Source organism: Zalophus californianus, chromosome 16, assembly GCF_009762305.2.
Source record: "Zalophus californianus isolate mZalCal1 chromosome 16, mZalCal1.pri.v2, whole genome shotgun sequence".
NCBI lineage: Eukaryota > Metazoa > Chordata > Mammalia > Carnivora > Otariidae > Zalophus > Zalophus californianus.
This window is the reverse complement of record NC_045610.1, coordinates 56,076,791-56,101,772: the sequence shown is the minus strand read 5'-3', so window position 1 is coordinate 56,101,772 and position 24,982 is coordinate 56,076,791. Positions and strand designations below refer to the sequence as shown.

The following is a 24,982-nucleotide window of genomic DNA, read 5'->3' as shown; positions in this document are numbered from 1 at the left end:
ATTAATTGCTTTGTATAATTGTCTGCTCCCACGTTAGGGGCATAGATATTTACAATTGTTAGATCTTCTTGTTGGATAGACCCTTTAAATAGGATATAGTGTTCTTCCTCATCTCTTATTACAGTCTTTGTTTTAAAATCTAATTGGTCTGTTATAAGAATTGCCACCCCAGCTTTCTTTTGGTGTCCATTAGCATGGTAATGGTAATGGACACCCCACAGTTTCAATGGTGGGGTGTCTTTGGGTCTAAAATGAGTCTCTTGCAGACAGCATATTGATGGGTCTTGTTTTTTAATCCAATCTGATAGCCTGTGTCTTTTGATTGGGGCATTGAGCCCATTTACATTCAGGGTAACTATTGAAAGGTATGCATTTAGTGCCATTGTATTGCCTGTAAGGTGACTTTTACTGTATATTGTCTGTGTTCCTTTCTGGTCTATGCTGCTTTTAGGCTCTCTCTTTGCTTAGAGGACCCCTTTCAATATTTCTTGGAGGGCTGGTTTCATGTTTGCAAATTCCTTTAGTTTTTGTTTGTCCTGGAAGCTTTTTCTCTCTCCTTGTATTTTCAATGATAGCCTAGCTGGATATAGTATTCTTGGCTCCATATTTTTCTTGTTTAGTGCTCTGTAGATATCATGCCAGTCCTTTCTGGCCTGCCAGGTGTCTATGGATAGGTCTGTTGCCAATCTAATGTTTCTACCATTATCGGTTACATATCTCTTCTCCCGAGCTGCTTTCAAGATTTTTTCTTTGTCTCTGAGACTTGTAAGTTTTAGTATTAGATGTTGGGTTGTTGACCTATTTTTATTGATTTTGAGAGGGGTTCTCTGTGCCTCCTGGATTTTGATGCCTGTTTCCTTCCCCACATTAGGGAAGTTATCTGCTTTAATTTGCTCCAATATACCTTCTGCCCCTCTCTCTCTTTCTTCTTCTTCTGGGATCCCAATTATACTAATGTTGTTTCATCCTATCGTATCACTTATCTCTCGAATTCTGCCCTCGTGATCAAGTAGTTGTTTATCTCTCTTTTTCTCAGCTTCTTTATTTTCCCTCATTTGGTCTTCTATATCGCTGATTCTCTCTTCTGCCTCATTTATCCTATCAGTTAGTGCCCCCATTTTTGATTGCACGTCATTAATAGCCTTTTTGATTTCGACTGGGTTAGAGTTTAGTTCTTTTATTTCTCCAGAAAGGGTTTCTCTAATAACTTCCATGCTTTTTTCAAGCCCAGCTAGTAACTTTAAAATCATGATTCTGAACTCTAGGTCCGACATCTTACTAATGTCCATATTGAGTAGGTCCCTGGCTGACGATACTACCTCTTGTTTTTTTTGCTGAGGTGATTTTTTTCGTCTTGTCATTTTGTCCAGAGGAGAATAGATGAATGAGAGAACAAAATGCTAACAGGTTAACAACGTCCCCAGCAAATATACTGTATACAAATCAGAAAAGACCTGAAACCAGGGGAAAACAAAGCCAAAGAAAGAAAAAAGAAAGAGAAAAAAAAAAGAAAAAGGAAAAGATAAAAACAAACAAAAACAGAACAAAACAAAAAAACAGAATATGATCAAATATGATCAGGCTAGTGTATAGATCTGTGCCATACACTAGAATTTGGGTGTAGTTTGGTCTGTTAGAAGAAAGTGCCTCCTAAAATTTTAAAGAAAGAAAGACTTACATAAGTCCAAAATAAGGGTTGATACAATGAAGGGATGGAATATGACTGTAAAGATGAAAATTATAAAAGATTTTATAAAAGGAATTGATAAGATAAGAAGTTGTTTGAAAAAAGAAAGATTAAAAAAAAAAGGGAGAGAATGTGATCAGGCAGGAGACTAGAACAAAGGCATACACTAGTGATTTAGGGTATATTTTGATGTGTTAGAAGAAACTGTATCTCAAAATTTTAAAGAGAGAACAACTTATATATATATGCCACAAATAAGGGTAACTACTATGAAGGGATAAAATATGACTCTAAAAATAAAAAATAAAAATGTTTTTTTAAAAAAGGGATTGATAAGATGTTGTTTGAAAAAGGGAAAAAGAAAAATAAAAAAAACAGTTAAAAAATTAACTTTGAAATTAATGAATCATGGTTAAAAAGCCATGAATTCTATGTGCAGTATTCCCTTAGCGCTGGAGTTCTCCAGTTCTCCTTGATCGGTAAACTTGGTCTTTGTTGGCTGTTCGTGCTGATCTTCTGGGGGAGGTGCCTGTTGCCGTGGTTCCCAAATGTCTTTGCTGGAGGCTGAATTGCCCCACCCTTGTCGGTCTGGGATAAGCAATCTGCTCGGGTTTGCTCTCGGGAGCTTTTGTTCCCTGCAAGCTTTCCGTACAGCTTTGGAGGACGAGAGTGAAAATGGCAGCCTCCCAATCTCCGCCCGGAGGAGCCGAGAACTCGGGGCCCCTCTCCTCAGTGCGCCCCCAGAGAAAAGCAGTCACTCCCGTCTCCCCGGTCCCCAGCCGCATTCCGTGCTCACCCGGCCTGTGACTGAGTGTTTCTATCTCTGGCTCACGACCCCGTTTGGTGTCTCCAAACCCAGCAGATCCCTGCGGTGCGCTCCCGCGCCACTCCTCCCAGGGGAGGAAGGAGAGTCTCCCCGGCTCTGCCGCTTGTTGGGTCCCTGCTGGAGGAGAAGTGGCCCAACTGGGCCGCGGATCACGTTTTATGGCAACCCCGAGCTGAGAGCCCGCGCCTCGGCTCCGTCTCTGCAGCCGGCTTCCCTGCTCCGATACCTGGGAGCTCTGCCGCACTCAGGCACCCCTGGTCTTTCTGTGACCCTGAGGGTCCTGAGACCACACTGTCCCGCGAGGGTTCCACCCCCCGCTTAGCCACTGGAGCAATGTCCCTCAGCAGAGCTGACTTCTAAAATTCCGATTTTGTGCTCCGCGGCTCTATCACTTGCCAGAAGTGGCTGACGGAGGCCCCCTCCCCCGCTGTCTATCCTCCCGAATATCGCCTCAGATTCACTTCTCCGCACGTCCTACCTTCCAGAAAGTGGTTGCTTTTCTGTTCAGAGAGTTGTTGCTATTCTTTTCTTCAATATCCTGTTGAGTTCGTAGGTGTTCAGAATGGTTTGATCCCTACTCAGCTGAATTCCTTAGACCAGAGGAAATCCAGGTCTCCTACTCCTCTGCCATCTTGCTCAGCCCCTAGGGAAGACATTCTTACTGAACTGAACAAATAGATTGCCATAAAAACAGAAGAATACTCACTGAGTTTGAATTCTGGAGGGTTCAGGGAGGGGCAAAGAGAAATGTTTGTATTTTGTTCACAAAGGTATATTTTATCAAATTGCTGTAAGTCAGCTTAAGAGACAAAGTTTCCTTAAATCTGCAAAAGCAAAGCACTAAAAAAAAGTAGCTAAGTTTTGAACAAAACAAAAAGTCATAAAGAGTATAATTAATTATTCTCAAGTTGTTTAGAATCATATTAACTTGATTCTGCATGGATCCAGTTTTTGCACTAGTTCTGGAAATTTTCACTTCTTTTCGATTTATCGTCTTAAGGTTATCAGAAATTTGTACTCAGATTTTTTTCTATGAATCTCATTTGGAAAGGAAGAACATCTGTAGGTTTATTGAGGCATCTGAGTATAAGTGTAAGTGTTTGTAAATGAGCAAAGACTTAGAAATGGCCAAGGTTGGAGATCTGCTTAAGCATTCCTTCCAGTGTAGCCAATAAGGAAATCTGGTTATTTCTATGACACACAACATTTTGAGATAATATCATACCAGGACATCAGATTTCTAGAAGTTTCATATAATTTTTAGGACATGTATTTTAATACTATCTACATAAATTCATAACACTTATTTGGCTATGCTTCCCATAGAAGTTTAGGTACCAAATAAGACTCATTAGTTTAACTGGTCACAGAATCTCTGAAAGGTTCCACATGAACTTTGGAACACCCCAGACTGTGGTCAAAAGACTTTATTTTAGAATTTGATTTTGGGAAGTATGTCACAAAATATCAAAGTGGTTTGAAAGTTTGAATAGGATCACAAATCTTTATGAAACAATATTTAATTATCCCTTTATTTGAAATGACAATAAAAGATACTCAAGGCAAAAACAGAAAGTTACATCATTGTGAGCAAAATGTAACTCCCTTCATACTAAGACTCAGTGTTAAGTAATCAAAGATGTGATAAACACAGGAAATTATTTTGGCAACAAGAATGATTTTTTAGGCAGATACTTTAAAAGAGAAAGAAAAAGTTTTGCTTATAATTTCTTATGGAGAGCAGACCAGTTCAAGAAAACTCTATACTTTTAACAGAGAGAAAACAAAAACTTTGCACCAGTGCACTTTTGAGGTTAAAACTCATTTAGTTATTTAAATGTATCATAATCTTAGCCAGTATTGGCCATACATAAAATTTCTTTCCAAGGATCCTTTCTTCATAAACCTAGAACATTCTTTTTTACATTTAGATGTTGTCTTAAATGTTTCCTCTTGAAATAACTGGTCCCAGATTAGGACAAACTTATTTTCTTTTCCTCAATAAATAAGTCTTTTTATTCTTCACACTTTTTCTTACCAACAGCACATATCTTACTTTCTTCACGTACAGAGTTATTTCCCTTGTTATTTCTAGTGATCTTAGTTATGTTTATCAGAATCCTTTTTTTCTAATATACATGATTTTATTACAAATTTTTTTAAAAAACAAAATGCAAAATTCTAAAAACCACAAAATTTACTATTGATACTAATTCTTACAAGTTTGCAGTGCTACAATACACAAGTCAAGAAATTAAGAAAACCATTAAATATTTAGAAACATTCAACATCAGAAGCTTTAAAATCTAACTGTATGTAGTAGCCCCTCAAAAAGCTACAACCTGCATTTTTAAAAAAGTATTTTCTCTACAAAGACTCTTATCAGCTATACAAAAATCTGTACAGTTTTTATACTGAAGCTAATATTGAGCTGCACTTGAATTCACATTCTTAGCAAAACAATTGCCTGAGCACACACGCACACTCCACACATATCATTACAGGATAGCCATTTATTCTTCATCTTTCTGCTCTTCCTCATCATCTTCATCTTCAGCCTCCTCTTCCTCTTCCTCCTCATCCTCTGGTTCATTCTTCTTCTTTGAACCTGTTGGCCTGCCAGGGCCCTTCTTCCCGCTTCACGTTTGCCCTTGGCGTGATATGCAGCAATAGCCTTTTCATACTTCTCCTTCAGCTTAGCTGCTTTCTGTTCATATGGTTGTTTGTCTTTGGTTGACTGTTCAGACCACATTTCACCCAATTTTTTTTTGCAGTATCCCCAATGGATAAACCAGGGTGTTCACTTTTGATCTCTGGGTGATGTTCAGAGCACAACAGGAAGAAAGCAGACGGAGGCCTTTTAGGAGCATTGGGATCTTTTTTCTCTCCTTTCTTGTCACCTTTGGGAGGAACATAATTTTTCATCTCCCTGTCATAGCGAGCTGTGTCACTTTTTGCCATATCTTCAAATTTCGACTTTCCCTTTGCAGACATAGTCTTCCAATCTCTCCAAATATTTCTTGGAGAATTCGGCGAAATTGACGGAAGAGTCTGGGTGTTTCTTCTTGTGCTTTTCCCGGCAGGTCTGCACGAAGAAAGTGCATGAAGACATCTTGCCCTGCGGCCTGTTGGGGTCTCCTTTACCCATGGTGACAGACGGCGTCTACCTGGTGGTAGCTTTTCCTCAGAGTCCCGCGGAGAGGCCGGATCCACCAGAGACGCTTCCTTCCCAGGGCTCCAGCGTGAACTGGTTTTGTTTATCAGAATTCTTAATGCTTCCAAACCTTAATGTCCAGGGAAAACCTAGTTGTAAGCAATTGTGAACTTGGTTACAGCAGAATTCTTTAGACTGACAAATTGATGAATACATTTTATAATTTAGAAATGTGCTTTTTTCATAATACGGTCTTTCAATAAAGCTTGAAATCTGTTTATCAACAGACACAAATTTATCTTTAGTTTCTCTATAATAAGACAAAAGTAGATAAAACTGTTCATTATTTTATCTTATTTACATCTGTTTAATTTACTTATTTTTAACAATAATGCTCAGACTGTCCCTAAACCTCATGAGGCATTAGGTAAAAATCAATGATTATCCTATGGTATCTTTTTCTCCTGGTCAGTTTGAAACAAATATACCATGAACTTATTTGACTTTTAGTAGACACAAGCAGAATAAAAGTTTTATATTTAATGTTGGTAACTCTAAAGGCATATCTATTTTAAGCAAACCAAAAACCTTAAATTAGCTTTAGTACCAGATATTTTCCCAGATTGTGTGAACCTGAAAAACATTTGGGCGAGTTTTTACCTTTGTGAGTTTAGAATGCCCAATCCTTACAAGTGCTTCCTTTCAAACTAACTAAATAGAGCTCTTTTGCAAATTAATTTTAGTAATACCTCCCATTGGTAGAGAAAATATCTCACAGGTACACCATCCATGGACATACACACACAAAATACACATACAAGATGCACACAAAATCCTAATTTTGTTTTTACTAATGTTTGTGAAGAGGATATTATAGGCCCAATTTTTAAAAACTTCCATATTTTATTTATTTATTTGTTTATTTATGATTTTGAAAAACTTTCCCCTAAGTTTGCATTTCCCTCTTTTCATTCTTGTTTTTTCTTCTTTAGTCTCAGGAGATTGTGGGGTGTGTTTACATTTTGAAGACATGAGATTTGAAATTTCAAGGGACAGAGAAAGAATGTAAAAAATTGTTTCTCTCGAGTTTCAGGGTAATTGCTATATAAAATTTACCATTTTTAAAAACACCCTTTTTGTTCCAATATCCTGATATTTTATAATATTCACAAACATCTTGAGAGTAATAGGCAAGATTTGGAGGTTGATCGAGGTAGGTGGGCTTTAACTTGTTTCTAGAGTTGTATTTGTGCTTTTGTAGAGATTTGTAAGATATGGAAAGTTGTTCCTCATTCCCCAAAACCTGGATTACAGCCTGAATATCAAGTCACTGCCCCATCTTGTTAACTAAATTTTCTTCTTTATATCAGGGAGAATCTTAACTAAAATGGAAACCAATTTATGCCTTTCTATAGTCTATCTAAGGCATTTTAGCAAAAGCTTTTTTTGTCGATATAGAATGTAACTTACGCTTCTATCACCCCTGAATATTGGCCTTCAACTGATCATTTGTATAGGTCATAGAAGAAATTTTGGACATTTGTTTCCTCTGTGAAGAGAAGGTTGTAAATATACTCAAAGAATCCTTGTAATTCCTCTCTAAATCTGGTTGGAGCTTCTGAAAGTAAAGGTAAAAAGGCTTTATACTTTAAAAGCTCTGCTGCTGTCCAGGGGACATGAATTTCTTATGGTGGGGGTCTGCAAACACATTGTATAAGAATTACTGAGGCTGGCAGGGCTTGAGTACAGAGCCCTGGAAAATAGGAGCAAAGAGAGCCTTGTTGGCAGTCCCTGGTGCTTTTGTGAAATTCACTTTCTGGCTTTCAGCACGGATAGGAGCAACCTGGATACTTTGAACCTAGACATCAGGCTCGAATGTGCTCTTTAAATCTTGTAGGGGAAGGGAAGTTAAGACAGGCACACAAGGCCAGAGTTTTAGAAGGGGAAACACAACAAATGAAGAGAAAAAAAAAAGAGAGAGAGAGAGACACAAACCAGAAACCAGAATCATCTCCAGAGAACAAAGGGATGGTTCCCAGAGGGGAGATGGGTGGGGGCTGTGTGGGGTAGGGGAAGGGCATGAAGAGTCCACTTATTGTGATGAGTACTGAGTAAGGTATAGAAGTAAAAGAAACCAACTGTAATGCCAGTGAAAAACTCAATGAAACTAAAAGAAACAAGGACAAGACAAAAGGGAATTTACACTGCTCAGGAACGTTTGTTTTTGTCTAAAGTTGAACTTCTTCTATCTTGTCAAGGGAGTCCTTAAGGTTAGCAATGATACTAATAGGACAACTGAGAACTCTTTATAAAATATATATGTTTTCTTTTTTTAAAATTTTTTTATTGTTGTGTTAATCACCATACATTACATCATTAGTTTTTGATGTAGTGTTCCATGATTCATTGTTTGTGCATAACACCCAGTGCTCCACGCAGAACATGAAAATATATATGTTTTCAAAATATAGCTGATTTAAAGGATTCATCATATTTTTGTGACTGAACCCAGGACACAGAGTTGTCCAGAGAGGGCATAGGTGATGCAGCCTCCACGATCCAGAAGCTTACTCCCCAAATTACCCTAAGAAAACAAAGGCCTTCAGTGCACAGTTAGGGTGGTATATAGTGGAAATGCTGTCTCCAGCCTCCCATGAAAATGTGAGACACCTCCCCTCACAGACCTCTAATCTGTGACATCACATAGGTGCTTCTGGAATGGGACTTCCCAGCACTAACAAGCAATGAAGGTTGAGACTACAAAGGTTCTCATGGGCTGGAACCTCTCATGACAAACACCCCCGAGAACTGGCACAACCTGACAGAGATAGAGACTTGGATCCCCAGTCTACTTGGCTGGCCACCAAGGTTTACCTCAGTGAGTGCACCCTCTGGATGGTGGAGATCAAAGAGAATATCCTCACTGGTCATAAAGCCAATCTCTTAGGACATAGAAGAAAACAAAAGGAAGAATCTACCAGGTTTATTCTAGCCTTGGGTCTCTTGGAGCCTAAATAACACCAAGGAGGAATGTGCCATGGGGTTGGGGAGTGTGGGTTGTATACAGTGTACCTTGTTGCATGGAGGTTCTTGAGGCTGGTGGGTGACTAGTGTCTGTCTACCTCATCCCATGACCAGCTCATCCTATCATGGGAATCCTCTTGAGGTGGTGAGCAATCTAATAGGTTTTAAGTGATCTACTTGTGTCCCCCAATTTTTCAGCTTTGGCTTCCAAGATGTCTCTTAGCAACAGATAACAACATACATGACATAGACCAAGGAAAACAGAGACCATCTCTGGGAAGAAATGGATCAGTAACTAAAGAGTACCCAACCAAATTGAACCAAAGAGTCACTAAGCCCAAGGAACTAGTTCCACACTATTTTCTCCTGCTCATCTAAATTGAGAAAGGGAGAAAATGGACTCTGATCACTTTTGTTCCATTGGCCTGTGCAGATAGGGTTTCCAGGAGTCTGACATGGTGAGAAATCTTACCTACTGCTGGCTCTCTGTCAGATGTCCCAAGGATGTCTCAGCTGCAGCAGTGTCGGGGGTGAGCAGTGTCCAGCTGGTTAAAGTATCCTGCTGACTATGCCAAGTGTCGGGGAGCAAGAATATCACATCCCATTCTTGGGGAGCCTGAGTTCCTGTCCCATTCAAGGTCCTTCTAGCTGGACCTAGAATCAAATTGACATGAGACAGATTAATAGGAGAAAATCAAATTGAATAGCATAAGTGTGGGGAATCCACACAGACATGGTAGCCAGGCATAATGGGGTACCAATGTCATCCTAAGTTAAGAGAAGGGGTTAAGGGCTTGGGACTCCAAAGAGAAGGAAAGTAATTCACAGGAAGAGGAAAACCAGTAAATGTTTGGTAAACAAATATTTGCCCTGCTATGTGGTTGAGCTCTTCAGATAAAATTTATCCCTGGTAATAACCCTATTCTGCAAAGACCCTGCAGTTTGAGATTCTTCTATGTAGTTAAGGGAGGGGTAAAACTTTCTCTGGAGCCCTCAGTGTCCCAAGGGTCTTTAGCTGGGAATAATCTTCATGCTGAAGTGGCTTATCTTGGGGTGGGGGCTGCCTTCAGCCCCTAGACCTGTTTGTGTTCACTTGTGAGAGCTGAGCCTTCTCCTGCCATTAGAGGTCTCAGTGAATCCTGGGGTTTCCACCTGAGACAAAGAATGTGTGAAGGGGTGGGGGCAGAAACATTGGTCTCCCCTCAAACTTTTCCCTCCCACCCTTTCTCAAGTTTTACTGAGGTGTAATTTGATAGAACAAACCGCATCCACTTAGAGTTCACAGTTTGAAACATTTTCTTCTTCTTCTTCTTCTTTTTTTTTTTGCTACTTCTCAAATTTTACTTGTGGTACAATTTTGGGGTGGTGTTCACTTCTATGTGTTCAACACAGACATCATTTTAGGGAAGCACCACCATACACATACAAAGCAATGCTATCCCCTCGTCGGAATGTGTTTGACTATAACTTCCGTTTCTCTAATGGCAGGCAGTCCAGCTGGTGGGTGAGGTTAGGACTTCAAGTGCTGATGTGGCTTCTGTGGACTGTGGTTCCCACGTGCGCTGGCTCAGCTTTCTGGAGCCTTGCAGGTGCTGCTTGGATGTGCCCCACGTGCGCCCTCCAGTGGCCAGTCTGTGACTGGGGATAGTCTTCCCCAAGCTCTCAAAGTGGGTATTGCCTCCAGGGTCTGATCAGGTGCGCACAGCTGGGGCGCAAGCCTGGGAGGTCTCGGGTCCCTTTCTTCAGGGACTTCTTCTTCTCCATCCCCCCAGCATCCCCTCCCACCTTCCAGAACCTCCACCACCTCCCTTCCTGGTCCATTGGCTGGGAAGCTGGGCAAGCTGAGGCTTTTCTGTCCCAGTCTGCTGCGTACTTCCTGTGTTTGGGGTTTGCTTCCAGGGCCAAGCAGAGGGAGGACAAAGAGAAGAGGCAGTGGTATTCCGCGCCAGGTTCTGGGACCCTAGCTCTTCTGGGCAGCAAGGACTCTCCTCCTTCTGAGTTCCAGCTGTCGGCCCCAAGCGGCTGCAGGTGGAATTGCGCTTCTGTCCTGAGTCTTTCTGAGGACCTGGTGGGAGGGAAAGAAAACATAAACACCAAGAAAACTCCTGGAATCTGCCTCCCCTCTTCCCTAGGGCTTATTTTCTCTGCTCATCCTGAGCTCTTAGGGTCCCTGCTGAGTGAGCACTTTCAGGCTGTGAGCCGTAGGGTTCATGCTCAGGCAGGAGGCTAGAGAAGGAAACATAACCAGGAAACTAACAGCTGCAGTGCTGTTATATCAGGTCTGGTTTCCTTCCTCAGTCTCCTGCTAAAGTTCATTTTGCGGAATGCTCAGATAGCTGCTGAAGGTATTCTGTCTGGGTTCTTACCTGGAGTCAGGGGAAGAGGTCCGTGGAGTGTGATGGCATCATTTCACCTGATTTGGAAGCCTGCAGCATAGATTTGCGAGAGCAAATATGGGAAACATGGTGAATGACCACCAATACAGGAATACTTAATTATGCCACAGCCACACAAAGGACCATTAAGGAAGATATTTTTTTATTAAAAGATTTTATTTATTTTGACAGAGAGAGAGAGAGAGAGACACAGCGAGAGAGGGAACACCAGCAGGGGAGTGGGAGAGGGAGAAGCAGACTTCCCATGGAGCAGGGAGCCCAGTGTGGGGCTCAATTCCAGGAACCTGGGGTCATGACCTGAGCCGAAGGCAGACACTTAATGACTGAGCCACCCAGGCGCCCCAAGGAAGCTATTTTTTTAAAAGATATTTATTTACTTGAGATACAGAGAGGGAGTGAGAGAGACCTGGGGGGTAGAGGCAGAGGGAAAGGGAGAGAGAATCCTCAAGGAGACTCTGGACTGAGATCAGAGTTGGACTCCTGATCCAACCCAGGACCTTGAGATCATGACCGGAGCCTAAATCAAGAGTTGGCCAATTAACGGACTTAGCCACCGAGGGGCCCCGTTAAGGAAGATAATTAAAGGATTAAGTAAGCACAGGTGTAATGGCTTGGAGAGATTCACGGTAAAATTTAAAACCTTTTTATTGGAGTATCAAATACACACAGAAAGCGCACACATTAGAAGTGCACAGCTCAATACATTTGCACAAATAAATCACACCCATGCAACTAGCTCCTAGATCAAGAAACAAACACTCCCATCCCCCAGGAGGTTCTTTAACTTCATAAAGTTTCTGGGGAAACCAAGGCAGTAGGGAGGATGCTAGAGGCCACCTTTGGTCCTCTTCATTCTGGAATTTAGAAGAGCCCTCTGCCCACTCTCGTGAAAGCATAGCTTGTAGTTCAAGAAGGGACAGAAGCTTAAAGAATCTGGCCCACTCCGACATCCCTGTTTCACAAGCTGTGTTGCCCCCACATACTCAGAGCCCCGAGCAGCTATGTTATGGCTCATTCTCCATTACAGTCAGATGGCCAACCACAACCAGCCCTTGAGGCATGTGTGGTATATAAAAGAGAAGGACCAAACCACACAGTGAGTAGAGTTCTGAAAACATCAGCAAGCGGAGAGCAAAAAGGGGCTTTTGAAATGAAAATATAATTCATACACTGAACATTTCATCCAAAGATTGGAAGAGACAGTAAACACAAAAAGCCAAACCAAATCCTCCCAAGAGGTAGAACTAACCTCATAAATGTGGAAAATATAAAAGAAAAAAGGAGACATAAGAATAGACTCAGAGAATGAAAGGGGACGGAGGACAGAGGGAGGAGAGGACATGTGAAGGATGAGGGGAGCCCTGTGGGAAAGTCCCTTAGGAGGGCATTAGCAGAAGCAGTTTGGGATTGGGAAGAGGCCCTAGTCCACAGTCAAGGGAAATATGCCAACAGGTGGCAGAGGAAGTGTCTAGACCACAGTGAAGCTGATGGGAGAGGCCACTTCTCCTTCCTTAAAATCTCCCCATGGCACCTCTGCATCAGAGGGACTCAAGACCTTAGGGGGAAGCCTGAGAGGGAGGGGCCTGACACAGCTCCTCCTGCATCCGGGTAAATGGCACCCTGGGCAGTGGGACGCTTTGCTTCCCCAAATCATTGAGACAACTCATGTCAGCCATAAACTCCTAAAGGAAAGCATGGCCTTTCTCCTAATTTTTGAAATTAGGAAGTAACTGAAGAAAAAAATTAGGGAAGTAGATGAGAGAAACTCTAAAAGAACGATTTAGAGAAATAGAATGCATTTTGCCTCTGAGCTCAGTTCCAGTCCCTGGAGGACAGTGGGCATTAGCTGAGCACCGGGTAGACAATCCCAGCAGGATATGTGGCTGCTCTCGGTTCTGTTCCTTCCCATCGTCCAAGGTGAGTGGGGTGGGTGCTTCAGGACAGAGCACCTGCAGAGCTGGGCAGAAAGCAGACAGGTTCTGTCCTGGGGGAAATGGCAGGGACTTTAACTGATCCAGACCTTTTCTCAACAAAAAATTAAAAAAAATTTTTTTTTTACCTGACAGCTTCTAAGTTAGGTGTTGGGGAAAGAAAATAAAAATAAATAATATGGTGCCTGTTTTTAGGGCACTGTTTGCCATCCCTGGCATATAGATGGATAGACAGATGATGGATGATGGATGGATGGATGGATGGGTAGATATATACATGCAGAAATATATACATAACGTACATAATGTCAATTCCTGAGGAACTTTTAAGGAACCAGAATCTCAGGCTCCAGCTGAGACCCACTGAGACAAAATGGGGTTGAGACATCTGGATCATTTAAAAGCCTGCACAGTGGTCTTGACTTACAGCTACAGTCGAGACCCTCTCTTCTGAAGAACTCAGAGTAGAGAGGAAGACAGGGAGCAAAACCTGGGTGTGACAGGTTCTCGGGAGAGCTGCTCAACCACACATATTAGCCTGCCTGAATCTCTGCTCTGGATGAGCCAAAAATCAGAACATCGTCCGGTTTGGTCAGTGCAACAACCAAGACACAATGAGTGGTGTCACGAGGGAGGAAAGACAGAGATTAGAAGGTGTCTATTTCTGGGCTGGATGTCAAATCCTTGGAGGCAGCTGTTTCTTGAAGCTCAGAGAAGACAGGAGCTCTAAGGTAGGAACATCTGAACCCCACCTCTGTTCCTTCTCATCCTCCAGAATCACGTAGCTTGGGGCAGGATGCAGACAGTGTCTCTTCTGGGAAGGAGGTCATCATGGGAAATAAAATGACCCCATTTACTCATCCACTGACTTCTTCATGATATGTGTAGAAGTAAAACACTCTGATGGGGAGATTTGCATGTACAACACTTATTGGGAACACTTGCATGTTATTATTTTCTTAACTGGGAAGTTCATAAAAGAGTTACATATGCATGTGAATCATAAGAGCAAAATACCATAGACTGAGTGGCTTGAACTAGAGAAATTTCTTTTCTCACAGTTTGAAGGCTGGGGAGTCCAAGATCAAGGTGCAGGCAGATTCAGTTCATGACGAAAGCTCTCTTTCTGGTTTTCAGGCAGCCACCTTCTCACAGTGACCTCCACTTTGTGCATAGGTAAGGAGAGGCAGAGAGAGTGAGAGACAGAGACAGAGACAGAGATAGACAGAGACAGAGATAGACAGAGACAGAGATAGACAGAGATAGAGAGAAAGAATGACAGAGAAGCTCTCTGGTGTCTTTTCTTTTCTTTTTTTTTAATTTTTTATTGTGATGTTAATCACCATATATTACATCATTAGTTTTTGATGTAGTGTTGCATGATTCATTGTTTGTTCATAACACCCAGTGCTCCATGCAGAATGTGCCCTCTTTAATACCCATCACCAGGCTAACCCATCCCCCTACCCTCCTCCCCTCTAGAACCCTCAGTTTGTTTTTCAGAGTCCATCATCTCTCATGGTTCGTCTCCCCCTCTGACTTACTCCCCTTCATTCTTCCTCTCTTGTTATCTTCTTCTTTTTCTTTTTTCTTAAAATATGTTGCGTTATTTGTTTCAGAAGTACAGATCTGTGATTCAACAGTCTTGCACAATTCACAGCGCTCACCGTAGCACATACCCTCCCCAATGTCTATCACCCAGCCACCCCATCCCTCCCACCCCCAACCACTCCAGTAACACTCAGTTTGTTTCCTGAGATTATGAATTCCTCATATCAGTGAGGTCATATGATACATGTCTTTCTCTGATTGACTTATTTCACTCAGCATAAGACCCTCCAGTTCCATCCATATCATTGCAAATGGCAAGACCTCATTCCTTTTGATGGCTGCATAATATTCCATTGTGTATATATACCACATCTTCTTTATCCATTCATCTGTCGATGGACATCTTTTCTCTTTCCACAGTTTGGCTATTGTGGACATTGCTGCTATAAACATTGGGGTGCACGTACCCCTTCGGGTCCCTACATTTGTATCTTTGTGGTAAATACCCAGTAGTGCAATTGCTGGATCGAATGGTAGCTCTAATTTCAACTGTTTGAGGAACCTCCATACTGTTTTCCAGAGTAGTTGCACCAGCTTGCATTCCCTCTCTGGTGTCTTTTCTTATGAGAGCACTGATCCCATCCTGAGGTCCCCATCACGATCTCCTCTAACCTTAATGCCCCCCCAAGGCCCCATCTTCACGTACCATCCCATTGGAGCTTAGGACTTCGACATGGGAATTGTGGGGTAACACAAACATTCAGTCCTCTACAATATGGGGCAGATTGATCAAGGGGCAAACAGCACAGGCTCATCTGTTGACGTTTGACATCACTACCACCCCTTCTAAGTCCTCTTCTGCATCACTGAGCAAAACCTGGGAATCACCTTTCCTCCAGTCACCTTCTTTTCTATGGGCTGGAGTTTGTCCATGGAAGCACCTGCCAGAGATTTAGAAGGTGGGAGAGCAGCCTTACCCTCTGGGGACAGCTGAAGTGTGCATGGTCAGATGAGAGATTCAGGGTGGCTTCCTGTCTCGCTCTTGGGAACCCTTACTCTGCTGGTAGAGGTTGAAGATAATTGGTGGGAGTTTCTCAGAATCACAGCAGCTTCTTATGGACTCTTGAGAGAACTCATCCTGGAACTTCTGTTGTGAACACAGTGTCAGCTTCCTTCACCATGAATCAATACAGACACTGGTACATAACTGCTCATAGCAACATTATTCACTGGGGCAAATTGTTGAAACAACCCATATATCATCAGCTGGTGAATGGATAAGCTAAATGTGTCCTTCCCTACCATGGACTGAGCCTTAACACACATTATGCTAAGTGGCTGAAGCCAGACAAGAAGGCTATGATTGTAGGATTCTGTTTATATGCAGTGTCCAGAATAGAGAAATCAATAGACAGAACGTAGATTAGTGGTTGCCAAAGGCTTCAGGGAAGAGGGATGTGGGGAATGACAAGGGGTAGAGGGTTTCTTTCTGCAGTGACCGAATTTCCTGGAATTAGAGGTGATGGTGGCACAACTTCACATGGTGCCCACGTGAATACCCTAGAAACCACTGATGTGTACACTTGAAATTCATGATAAGTGAATTATATCTCAATTTGTAAAGTCAACCAAAGTAAATTCTTTGCCTTTCACATGCTTTAATTCATCTTCAAAAGGAAGAAAATTATCCCTGTCTTTAACTTAGCAAATTGGAAAAAGAGCACAAATGGTAATCTGGAGGAATGAAGAGGAATAAAATTATACATATGAGAAACTAATAACTTGGAAATAAAAACAACACTTACCAACTAATCTCAAAACTGGTTTAATGTGTAAAAAATGTGCAGGAGGGGAGGAGAAACAAGGAGGAGGACATCCTGTAGCAGGTGTGAGCCACACAAATCACACAGCACATGTGGTCAGAAAGTGTAATTAAAACAGATATGAACATTTTAATTATAAAGGATACTTTCTAAATGTGAGACTTTATGCTAATACATACTCTATGAAATAGATAAACTATCTGGGAAAAAGAACCAAAACAATAGAACAGATTCAAGAACCATCAAAGAACTCAAATAGTCAGTATTCAGGGGAAAACAATATCATGTAATCAAGAAATTATCCCAGTAATGAATTTGCCAGATAGTTTTGTAGATAATTCTTAGGATTGTAAAGACACAGAAATTCCTTTGCTCTGTTTATGTGCTGGTCACCAGTGTTTTCAAGTTGAGAGGTTCCACACAAAATCTAGATTCCTGGCTACTCTAGAAAAATGAAAAGATCTGAAGCCACAGAGCCCACATTTTGCACGAGGACAATGGGCTGAAGTGGACTGGGGCCAAGCCTTCCATTGGGTCATTTGCTCTCCAGATGACATGGACCACAGGGAGGGGGAGGAGTGGATTATCGGAAGCTGTCACTGCTCAGTGTGGACATTTTTGTTTCTCTGAGATGTGTAGTTGTGCTCTTAGGTGATTTCTGTGATGGCTTTGACCCAGTGGAGTTTTGAAGGACAAAGGTCTGTCTTGTGGAAGATGTATTCCCTCTTTGTTACTCAACTCATCAGACTCTTGGGTTTATAGGAGCTATTTGTGATGCAGGAGTTTATGGCTCTGCCCTCAGGGGGTGGGGTGGGGTGGGGTGTGACAAGCACATGACTTTGTGTTTTCAGGCTCATCTGACCTCATAGCAGTGTCCAATGCAGTGAGTGGCCCAGTGCGGGGCTCACTGACCGTGCAGTGTCGCTATGGACCCGGGTGGGAGACCTACAGTAAGTGGTGGTGTCAAGGAGCCGAGTGGAAATACTGCCATATCCTGGTTCAAACCGACGGATCAGAGCAGGAAGTGAAGGGTCACCATGTGTCCATCAGGGACAATCAGAAATCGCGCACGTTCACCGTGACCATGGAGGAGCTCAGGTGGAACAATGCAGACACTTACTGGTGTGGGATTGAGAGATCTGGAACTGACATTGGGGTCAAAGTTAAAGTGACCATTGACCCAGGTAAGAGTATATGTGTGTGTGTGGATGTATCTTTTCAGGACCTGCTCTGTCATGGTCCCTGAGGTTCTTCTCCAGTGATTTAAGTGTTACACGGAGTCAACTGTCACACAGGGTGGTTGAGTCCTGATTTCTTCTAGGACCCCAACTGACCTCATGGGTTGGGAGGGACAGGGCTTCTCTTAGATGCTCTCATGGCTCCCAGCACCTCCTCCAGGATGGATCAAGCCTTTCTGGGCACCTGTTTCTCTGCACAGCACAGTGCCTAGTCTGTTGTCCATAGAGATCAAGGTGATGGTCCCAGTTTCATCCGTGGACCAAAGGACCTTCTTCCCTGGGACCCAGAGACCCCAATTCCTGCCTATGCTTTCCTGGACCTCTGGTGCCCACGTGTCCTTGCTCGTTCTGGCATTTGGGGCCGGGACTTCATAGCAGCTGTTCCCATGCTCTGTTCCATACCCAGGCTGAGAGGGAAGAGGCCCAGCACAGTGGGGTTGCTGTGGTTGATTCGTGAGGTCTGAAAAGGCCTCCCCAGTCAAAGGGCTCTTTAAATCTATCAAATACTTTTGTCTACACCTATGACACGATCATATGATTTTTCTCCTTGACTATGTTAATGTGGTATATTATGCTTAACTGATTTTCTCATGTTCAAACAGTTTTGCCTTCTTGGGATAAACCCAACCTGGTGATGATGTATTATCTTGTTTATATAGAACCTGCTGTATTTTTGTTGCAGACTTTTGTATTTATGTTGAAGAGTGATTTTTTTGCTTACAACGTTATTTTTTGCAGTGGCCTTGTCAGGTTTTGGCATCAAGAGTATGCTAGTCTCATTAAATGGATTTGAGATTGTATCGTCTTTTCCTATGTCCTGGAATTTTTTGTGTAAGACACATATTATTCCTTAAATGTTATCAGATAGGTCAGTTGAAGCTCTATAGGTTTGGAGGTTCCTTCTGGAGACGGTTCAATTAATTAATTAATCAAGTAAGTAAGCTCTAGACCCAGGTGGGGCTGAACCCCTGACCTTGAGATCAAGAGTCCCACTCTGTTGACTGAGTCAGCCGGGTGCCCCTTCTAGAGACTTTTAACAATGGATTTGGTTCTTTCAAATAGTTGCAAGATGATTCAAGTTGTCTAACTCCTTTTGTGCTAATTTTAGCATATTTTATCGTTTTTGCTAGAAAGTTGTTTATTCCACCTAAAGTTTTGAATTTATTGGCATAAAATTCTTTAGATATCCTTTTATTATCTTGTCCTCTTACTCCCTCTCCTTTTTAATATGCTCAGGATATTGTGTGATGTACCTTTTTTTTCATTCCTCATATCAATTATTCAGACCTATCATTTTATCATGAATATCTTGCAAGGGTTTTGTCTTGTTTAAAAAGTAATTGTTGGCTTTTTTAGTCTTCTCTATTTTATATTTCCTTTCTAATTCATAAGCTTTTTCTTTTCTTCATTATTTCCTTCCATCTATTGACACCCGCAAGTGACCGTGCAGTGTCACTATGGCCCAGGGTGGGAGACCCACGTGAAGTCATGGTGTCCGGATGCTGATTTGAATAGCTGCACCATCCTTGTTCAAACCACTGGATCAGAGCTGAAGAAGAACCGGCTGTCCATCAATCAGAAAAAGCACACATTCTCCATGACCATTTGGGGCGAGTAAAACAACTTTTGAGAACAATCAGCTGTTGTTTTGATGAGTTGCTGTCCAGGCATTTTATAGTACGCCAACTCTGCTTACACCCAAAATCTAAAATTTAGATAAGGCCCCAAGCTTAGAATTCCTCCATAAGTTCCTACTTTGCTCTTCCTGGGGCACATTTCAAAATAACCACTTGGAGTTGAGCCCATGAAAAATCAGTGACCTTTGTCCTGACCACTCTATAAGTAACACGACCTGCCACCCTGCTCTCAGTCTCCTGTTCGCTCGTGGTCTGGGATGGAGGACTGCCCTTCCCAGGCTCACTGGGCACCTCTCCCCTACAGCCGTAAGCAATAAACTTTGTGACTCTCCTTCCTTTGTGTGGGTGTATTGAAACTGTGCCTTCCATTAAAATGACCCTGGGTGTTTCATGTCCCCAAATTGGGAGCTTGGCTGTTGAGGGAGCTCCCTGCCCACCCATGTGGGTGGCTTGTGCCTCCTCATTCAGCAGATTCTGATGGGCATATTCTTAATTCAGTAACCAGCTCCAGCTTCTACATACACCACAGAACTCAGGCATTGGATGCAGACACGTCCTGGTGTGGGATTAGGAGACCAGAGCTGACCGTGGGTCCAAGTTAACCTGACCAATGACCCAGGGAAGCACTCTTCCCTCATGCACCACATGCCATCTCCTTGGCAAGAGGGAGCTAGTGAAATACTGAACAGATTCCCCAACTTTTATATTTATTTGTGGATTTTAGGAAAAGGTTATTTAAAAAGTACACAGAATGTAAAGTAAAATGGTATGGTCTGTCTTCTACCCTAGTCCCCTAGACAAAGGTAAGGTCTGTAACCAGTGTGTGTGTGTGTGTGTGTGATGTGGAGAAATTCAATGCACCTAAAGCATATACATGTGTATTTATTTTTCCCTCCCTCAAAGAAAAATATCACATATTGTTCTGCAGGTTGTCTATTTTCACTGAATGTACTTTGAAAATCATTCTGTATCAGTATTTATAAATTTTTAAAATTATTATTATGTTATGTTAATCACCATACATTACATCATTAGTTTTTGATGTAGTGTGCCATGATTCATTGTTTGTGTATAACACCCAGTGCTCCATGCAGAACATGCCCTCTTTAATACCCATCACCAGGCTAACCCATCCCCCCACCCCCTTCCTCTCTAGAACCCTCAGTTTGTTTCTCAGAGTCCATCGTCTCTCATGGTTCATCTCCCCCTCCCATTTCCCCCCCTTCATTCCTCCCTTCCTGCTATCTTCTTCTTCTTCTTCTTTTTTTTAACATATAATGTATTATTTGTTTCAGAGGTACAGATTTGTGATTCAACAGTCTTGCACAATTCACAGCGCTCACCATAGCACATACCCTCCCCAATGTCTATCACCCAGCCACCCCATTCCTCCCACCCACCCCCTCCAACAACACTCAGTTTGTTTCCTGAGATTAAGAATTCCTCATATCAGTGAGGTTATATGATACGTGTCTTTCTCTGATTGACTTATTTCGCTCAGCATAATACCTTCCAGTTCCATCCATGTCTTTGCAAATGGCAAGATCTCATTCCTTTTGATGGCTGCATAATATTCCATTGTGTATATATACCACCTCTTCTTTATCCATTCATCTGTCGATGGACATCTTCGCTCTTTCCGGAGTTTGGCTATTGTGGACATTGCTGCTATAAACATTGGGGTGCACGTACCCCTTTGGATCCCTACATTTGTATCTTTGTGGCAAATACCCAGTAGTGCAATTGCTGGATCGTATGGTAGTTCTATTTTCAACTTTTCGAGGAATCTCCATACTGTTTTCCAGAGTGGTTGCACCAGCTTGCATTCCCACCAACAGTGTAGGAGGGTTCCCCTTTCTCCGTATCCCTACCAACATCTGTCGTTGTAAATGGGATTGACTCCTTAATTTCTCTTTCTTCTGTCTTGTTGTTGGTGTATAGAAATGCAACCGATTTCTGTGCATTGATTTTATATCCTGCCACTTTGCTGAATTCCTGTATGAGTTCTAGCAGTTTTGGGGTACAGTCTTTTGGGTTTTCCACATAAAGTATCATATCATCTGCAAAGAGTGAGAGTGTGACTTCTTCTTTGCCAATTTGGATGCCTTTTATTTCTTGTTGTTGTCTGATTGCTGTGGCTAGGACTTCTAATACTGTGTTGAATAGCAGTGGTGAGAGTGGACATCCCTGCCGTGTCGCTGACCTTAGGGGGAAAGTTCTCAGTTTTTCCCCATTGAGAATGGTATTTGCTGTGGGTTTTTCATAGATGGCTTTTATGATATTGAGGTATGTACCCTCTATCCCTCTACTCTGAAGAGTTTTGATCAAGAAAGGATGCTGTACTTTGTCAAATGCTTTTTCTGCATCTATTGAGAGGATCATATGGTTCTTGTTCTTTCTTTTATTAATGTATTGTATCACATTGATTGATTTGTGGATGTTGAACCAGCCTTGCAGCCCAGGGATAAATCCCACTTGGTCGAGGTGAATAATCCTTTTAATGTACTGTTGGATCCTATTGGCTAGTATTTTGGTGAGAATTTTTGCATCCATATTCATCAAGGATATTGGTCTGTAATTCTCCTTTTTGATGGGGTCTTTGTCTGGTTTGGGGATCAAGGTAATGGTGACCTCATAAAATGAGTTTGGAAGTTTTCCTTCCATTTCTAATTTTTGGAACCCAGATTCAGAAGACTAGGTATCAATTCTTCTTTCTATGTTTGGTAGAAGTCCCCTGGGAAGCCATTAGGCTCTGGGCTTTTGTTTGTTTGGAGATTTTTGATGACTGCTTCAATTTCCTTAGTGGTTATAGGTCTGTTCATGTTTTCTATTTCTTCCTGGTTCAGTTTTGGTAGTTGATACATCTCTAGGAATGCATCCATTTCTTCCAGATTGTCTAATTTGCTGGCATAGAGTTGCTCATAATATGTTCTTAGAATTGTTTGTATTTCTTTGGTGTTGGTTGTGATCTCTCCTCTTTCATTCATGATTTTATATTGGGGTCATTTCTCTTTTCTTTTTGATAAGTCTGGCCAGGGGTTTATCAATCTTGTTAATTCTTTCAAAGAACCAGCTCCTAGTTTCGTCGATCTGTTCTACTGTTCTTTTGGTTTCTAGTTCATTGATTTCTGCTCTGATCTTTATTATTTCTCTTCTCCTGCTGGGTTTAGGCTTTCTTTGCTGTTCTTTCTCCAGCTCCTTTAGGTGTAGGGTTAGGTTGTGTATTTGAGACCTTTCTTGTTTCTTGAGAAAGGCTTGTATGGCTATATACTTTCCTCTCAGGACTGCCTTTGCTGTATCCCAAAGATTTTGAACAGTTGTGTTTTCATTTCCATTGGTTTCTATGAATTTTTTTAATTCTTCTTTAATTTCCTGGTTGACCCATTCATTCTTTAGTAGGATGCTCTTTAGCCTCCATATATTTGAGTTCTTTATGACTTTCTCTTTGATTGAGTTCTACTTTCAAAGCATTGTGGTCTGAAGATATGCGGGGAATAATCCCAATCTTTTGGTACCAGTTGAGACCTGATTTGTGACCTAGGATGTGATCTATTCTGGAGAATGTTCCATGGGCACTAGAGAAGAATGTGTATTCTGTTGCTTTGGGATGGAATGTTCTGAATATGTCTGTAAAGTCCATTTGGTCCAGTGCATCATTTAATGTCTTTATTTCCTTGTTAATCTTTTGGTTAGATGATCTGTTCATTTCAGTGAGGGTGGTGTTAAAGTCCCCCACTATTATTGTATTGTTGTCGATGTGTTTCTTTGCTTTTGTTATTAATTGGCTTATATAATTGGATGCTCCCATGTTAGGGGCATAGATATTTACAGTTGTTAGATTTTCTTGTTGGATAGACCCTTTAAGTAGGACATAGTGTCCTTCTTCATCCCTTATTACAGTCTTTGATTTAAAATCTAATTTGTCTGATATAAGGAATACCACCCCAGCTTTCTTTTGGTGTCCATTAGCATGGTATATGGTTTTCCACCCCTTCACTTTCAATCTGGGGGTGTCTTTGGGTCTAGAATGAGTCTCCTGCAGACAGCATATCAATGGGTCTTGTTTTTTTTAATCCAATCTGATACCCTGTGTCTTTTGATAGGGGCATTGAGCCCCATTGAATCCCATCAGGGTAACTATTGAAAGATATGAATTTAGTGCCATTGTATTGCCTGTAAGATGACTGTGACTGTATATTGCTGTGTTCCTTTCTGATCTATGCTGCTTTTAGGCTCTTTTTACTTAGAGGACCTCTTTCAATATTTCTTGTAGGGCTGGTTTCGTGTTTGCAAATTCCTTTAGTTTTTGTTTGTCCTGGAAGCTTTTTATCTCTCTTTCTATTTTCAATGACAGCCTAGCTGGATATAGTATTCTTGGCTGCATATTTTTCTCATTTAGTGCTCTGAATATATCATGCCAGTCCTTTCTGGCCTGCCAGGTCTCTGCAGATAAGTCTGTCGCCAATCTAATGTTTCTACCATTGTAGGTTACAGATCTCTTCTCCCGAGCTGCTTTCACGATTTTCTCTTTGTCTCTGAGACTCGTAAGTTTTACTACTAGATGTCGGGGTGTTGACCTATTTTTATTGATTTTGAGGGGGGGTTCTCTGTGCCTCCTGGATTTTGATGCCTGTTTCCTTCCCCAAAGAGGGAAGTTCTCTGTTATTATTTGCTCCAATATACCTTCTGCCCCTCTCTCTCTTTCTTCTTCTTCTGGGATCCCAATTATTCTTTTTTTAAAAATTTTTTCTTGTTATGTTAATCACCATACATTACATCATTAGTTTTTTTGGGGGGGGGTAAATTATCTTTTTATTGTTTCAGGGAACATTTCATGCCTGAGCATTTCAGTAAAATGCATAAACAAGACTAAGGGGATATTGATGTCTGACAGGCCATCTAGCATTTTAACAGCTTGGGCTTACTTTCCAGGAAGCAGTGCCATTGGTTTGGGGCACTGATTTCATGACTATGACTTCCTTTGAGCTTCTGTGCCGACACCAGCATGCTGTAAGAGATACTCAAACAGGCTCATTCTTCTATTTACAAGTGGAGAAACTGAGGCATGGAGGTTCAGAATCCTAGGAAATCTCTTATGGCCAACCCCAAGTATCTGTGGTTAAGACTCTTTTTTTAAAATAATTTTTTATTGTTATGTTAATCACCATACAATTACATCATTAGTTTTTGATGTAGTGTTCCATGATTCATTGTTTGTGCATAACACCCAGTGCTCCATGCAGAATGTGCCCTCTTTAATACCCATCACCAGGCTATCCCATCCCCCCACCCCCCTCCCCTCTAGAACCCTCAGTTTGTTTTTCAGAGTCCATCGTCTCTAATGGATCCCAATTATTCTAATATTGTTTCATCTTATGGTATCACTTATCTCTCGAATTCTGCCCTCATAATCCAGTAGTTGTTTATCTCTCTTTTTCTCAGTTTCTTTATTTTCCATCGTTTGGTCTTCTATATCACTACTTCTCTCTTCTCCCTCATTTATCCTAGGAGTTAGAGCCTCCATTTTTTATTGCACCTCATTAATAGCCTTTTTGATTTCAACTTGATTAGATTTTAGTTCTTTTATTTCTCCAGAAAGGGTTTCTCTAATATATTCCATGCTTTTTTCAAGCCCAGCTAGTATCTTTAAAATCATCATTCTGAACTCTAGTTCTGACATCTTACTAATGTCCGTATTGATTAGGTCCCTGGCAG

The 24,982-nt window shown here is 41.6% G+C and overlaps 1 protein-coding gene and 1 pseudogene across 1 annotated transcript; one reads left to right on the top strand and one right to left on the bottom strand.

Annotated features, from left to right (window-relative positions):
• Window positions 1–5,026: 5,026 nt before the first annotated feature.
• On the bottom strand, window positions 5,027–5,661 carry LOC113939834 (annotated as a pseudogene).
• Window positions 5,662–12,872: 7,211 nt separating this feature from the next.
• Window positions 12,873–19,598, top strand: LOC113907835 (CMRF35-like molecule 5). The gene is made up of 3 exons (XM_027567484.1): window positions 12,873–13,004; window positions 17,244–17,576; window positions 19,070–19,598. Exons 1-3 carry the CDS (start codon window positions 12,965–12,967, stop codon window positions 19,246–19,248), a joined length of 552 nt encoding a protein of 183 aa, XP_027423285.1. The 5' UTR covers window positions 12,873–12,964; the 3' UTR covers window positions 19,249–19,598.
• The last annotated feature ends 5,384 nt before the right edge of the window (window positions 19,599–24,982 follow it).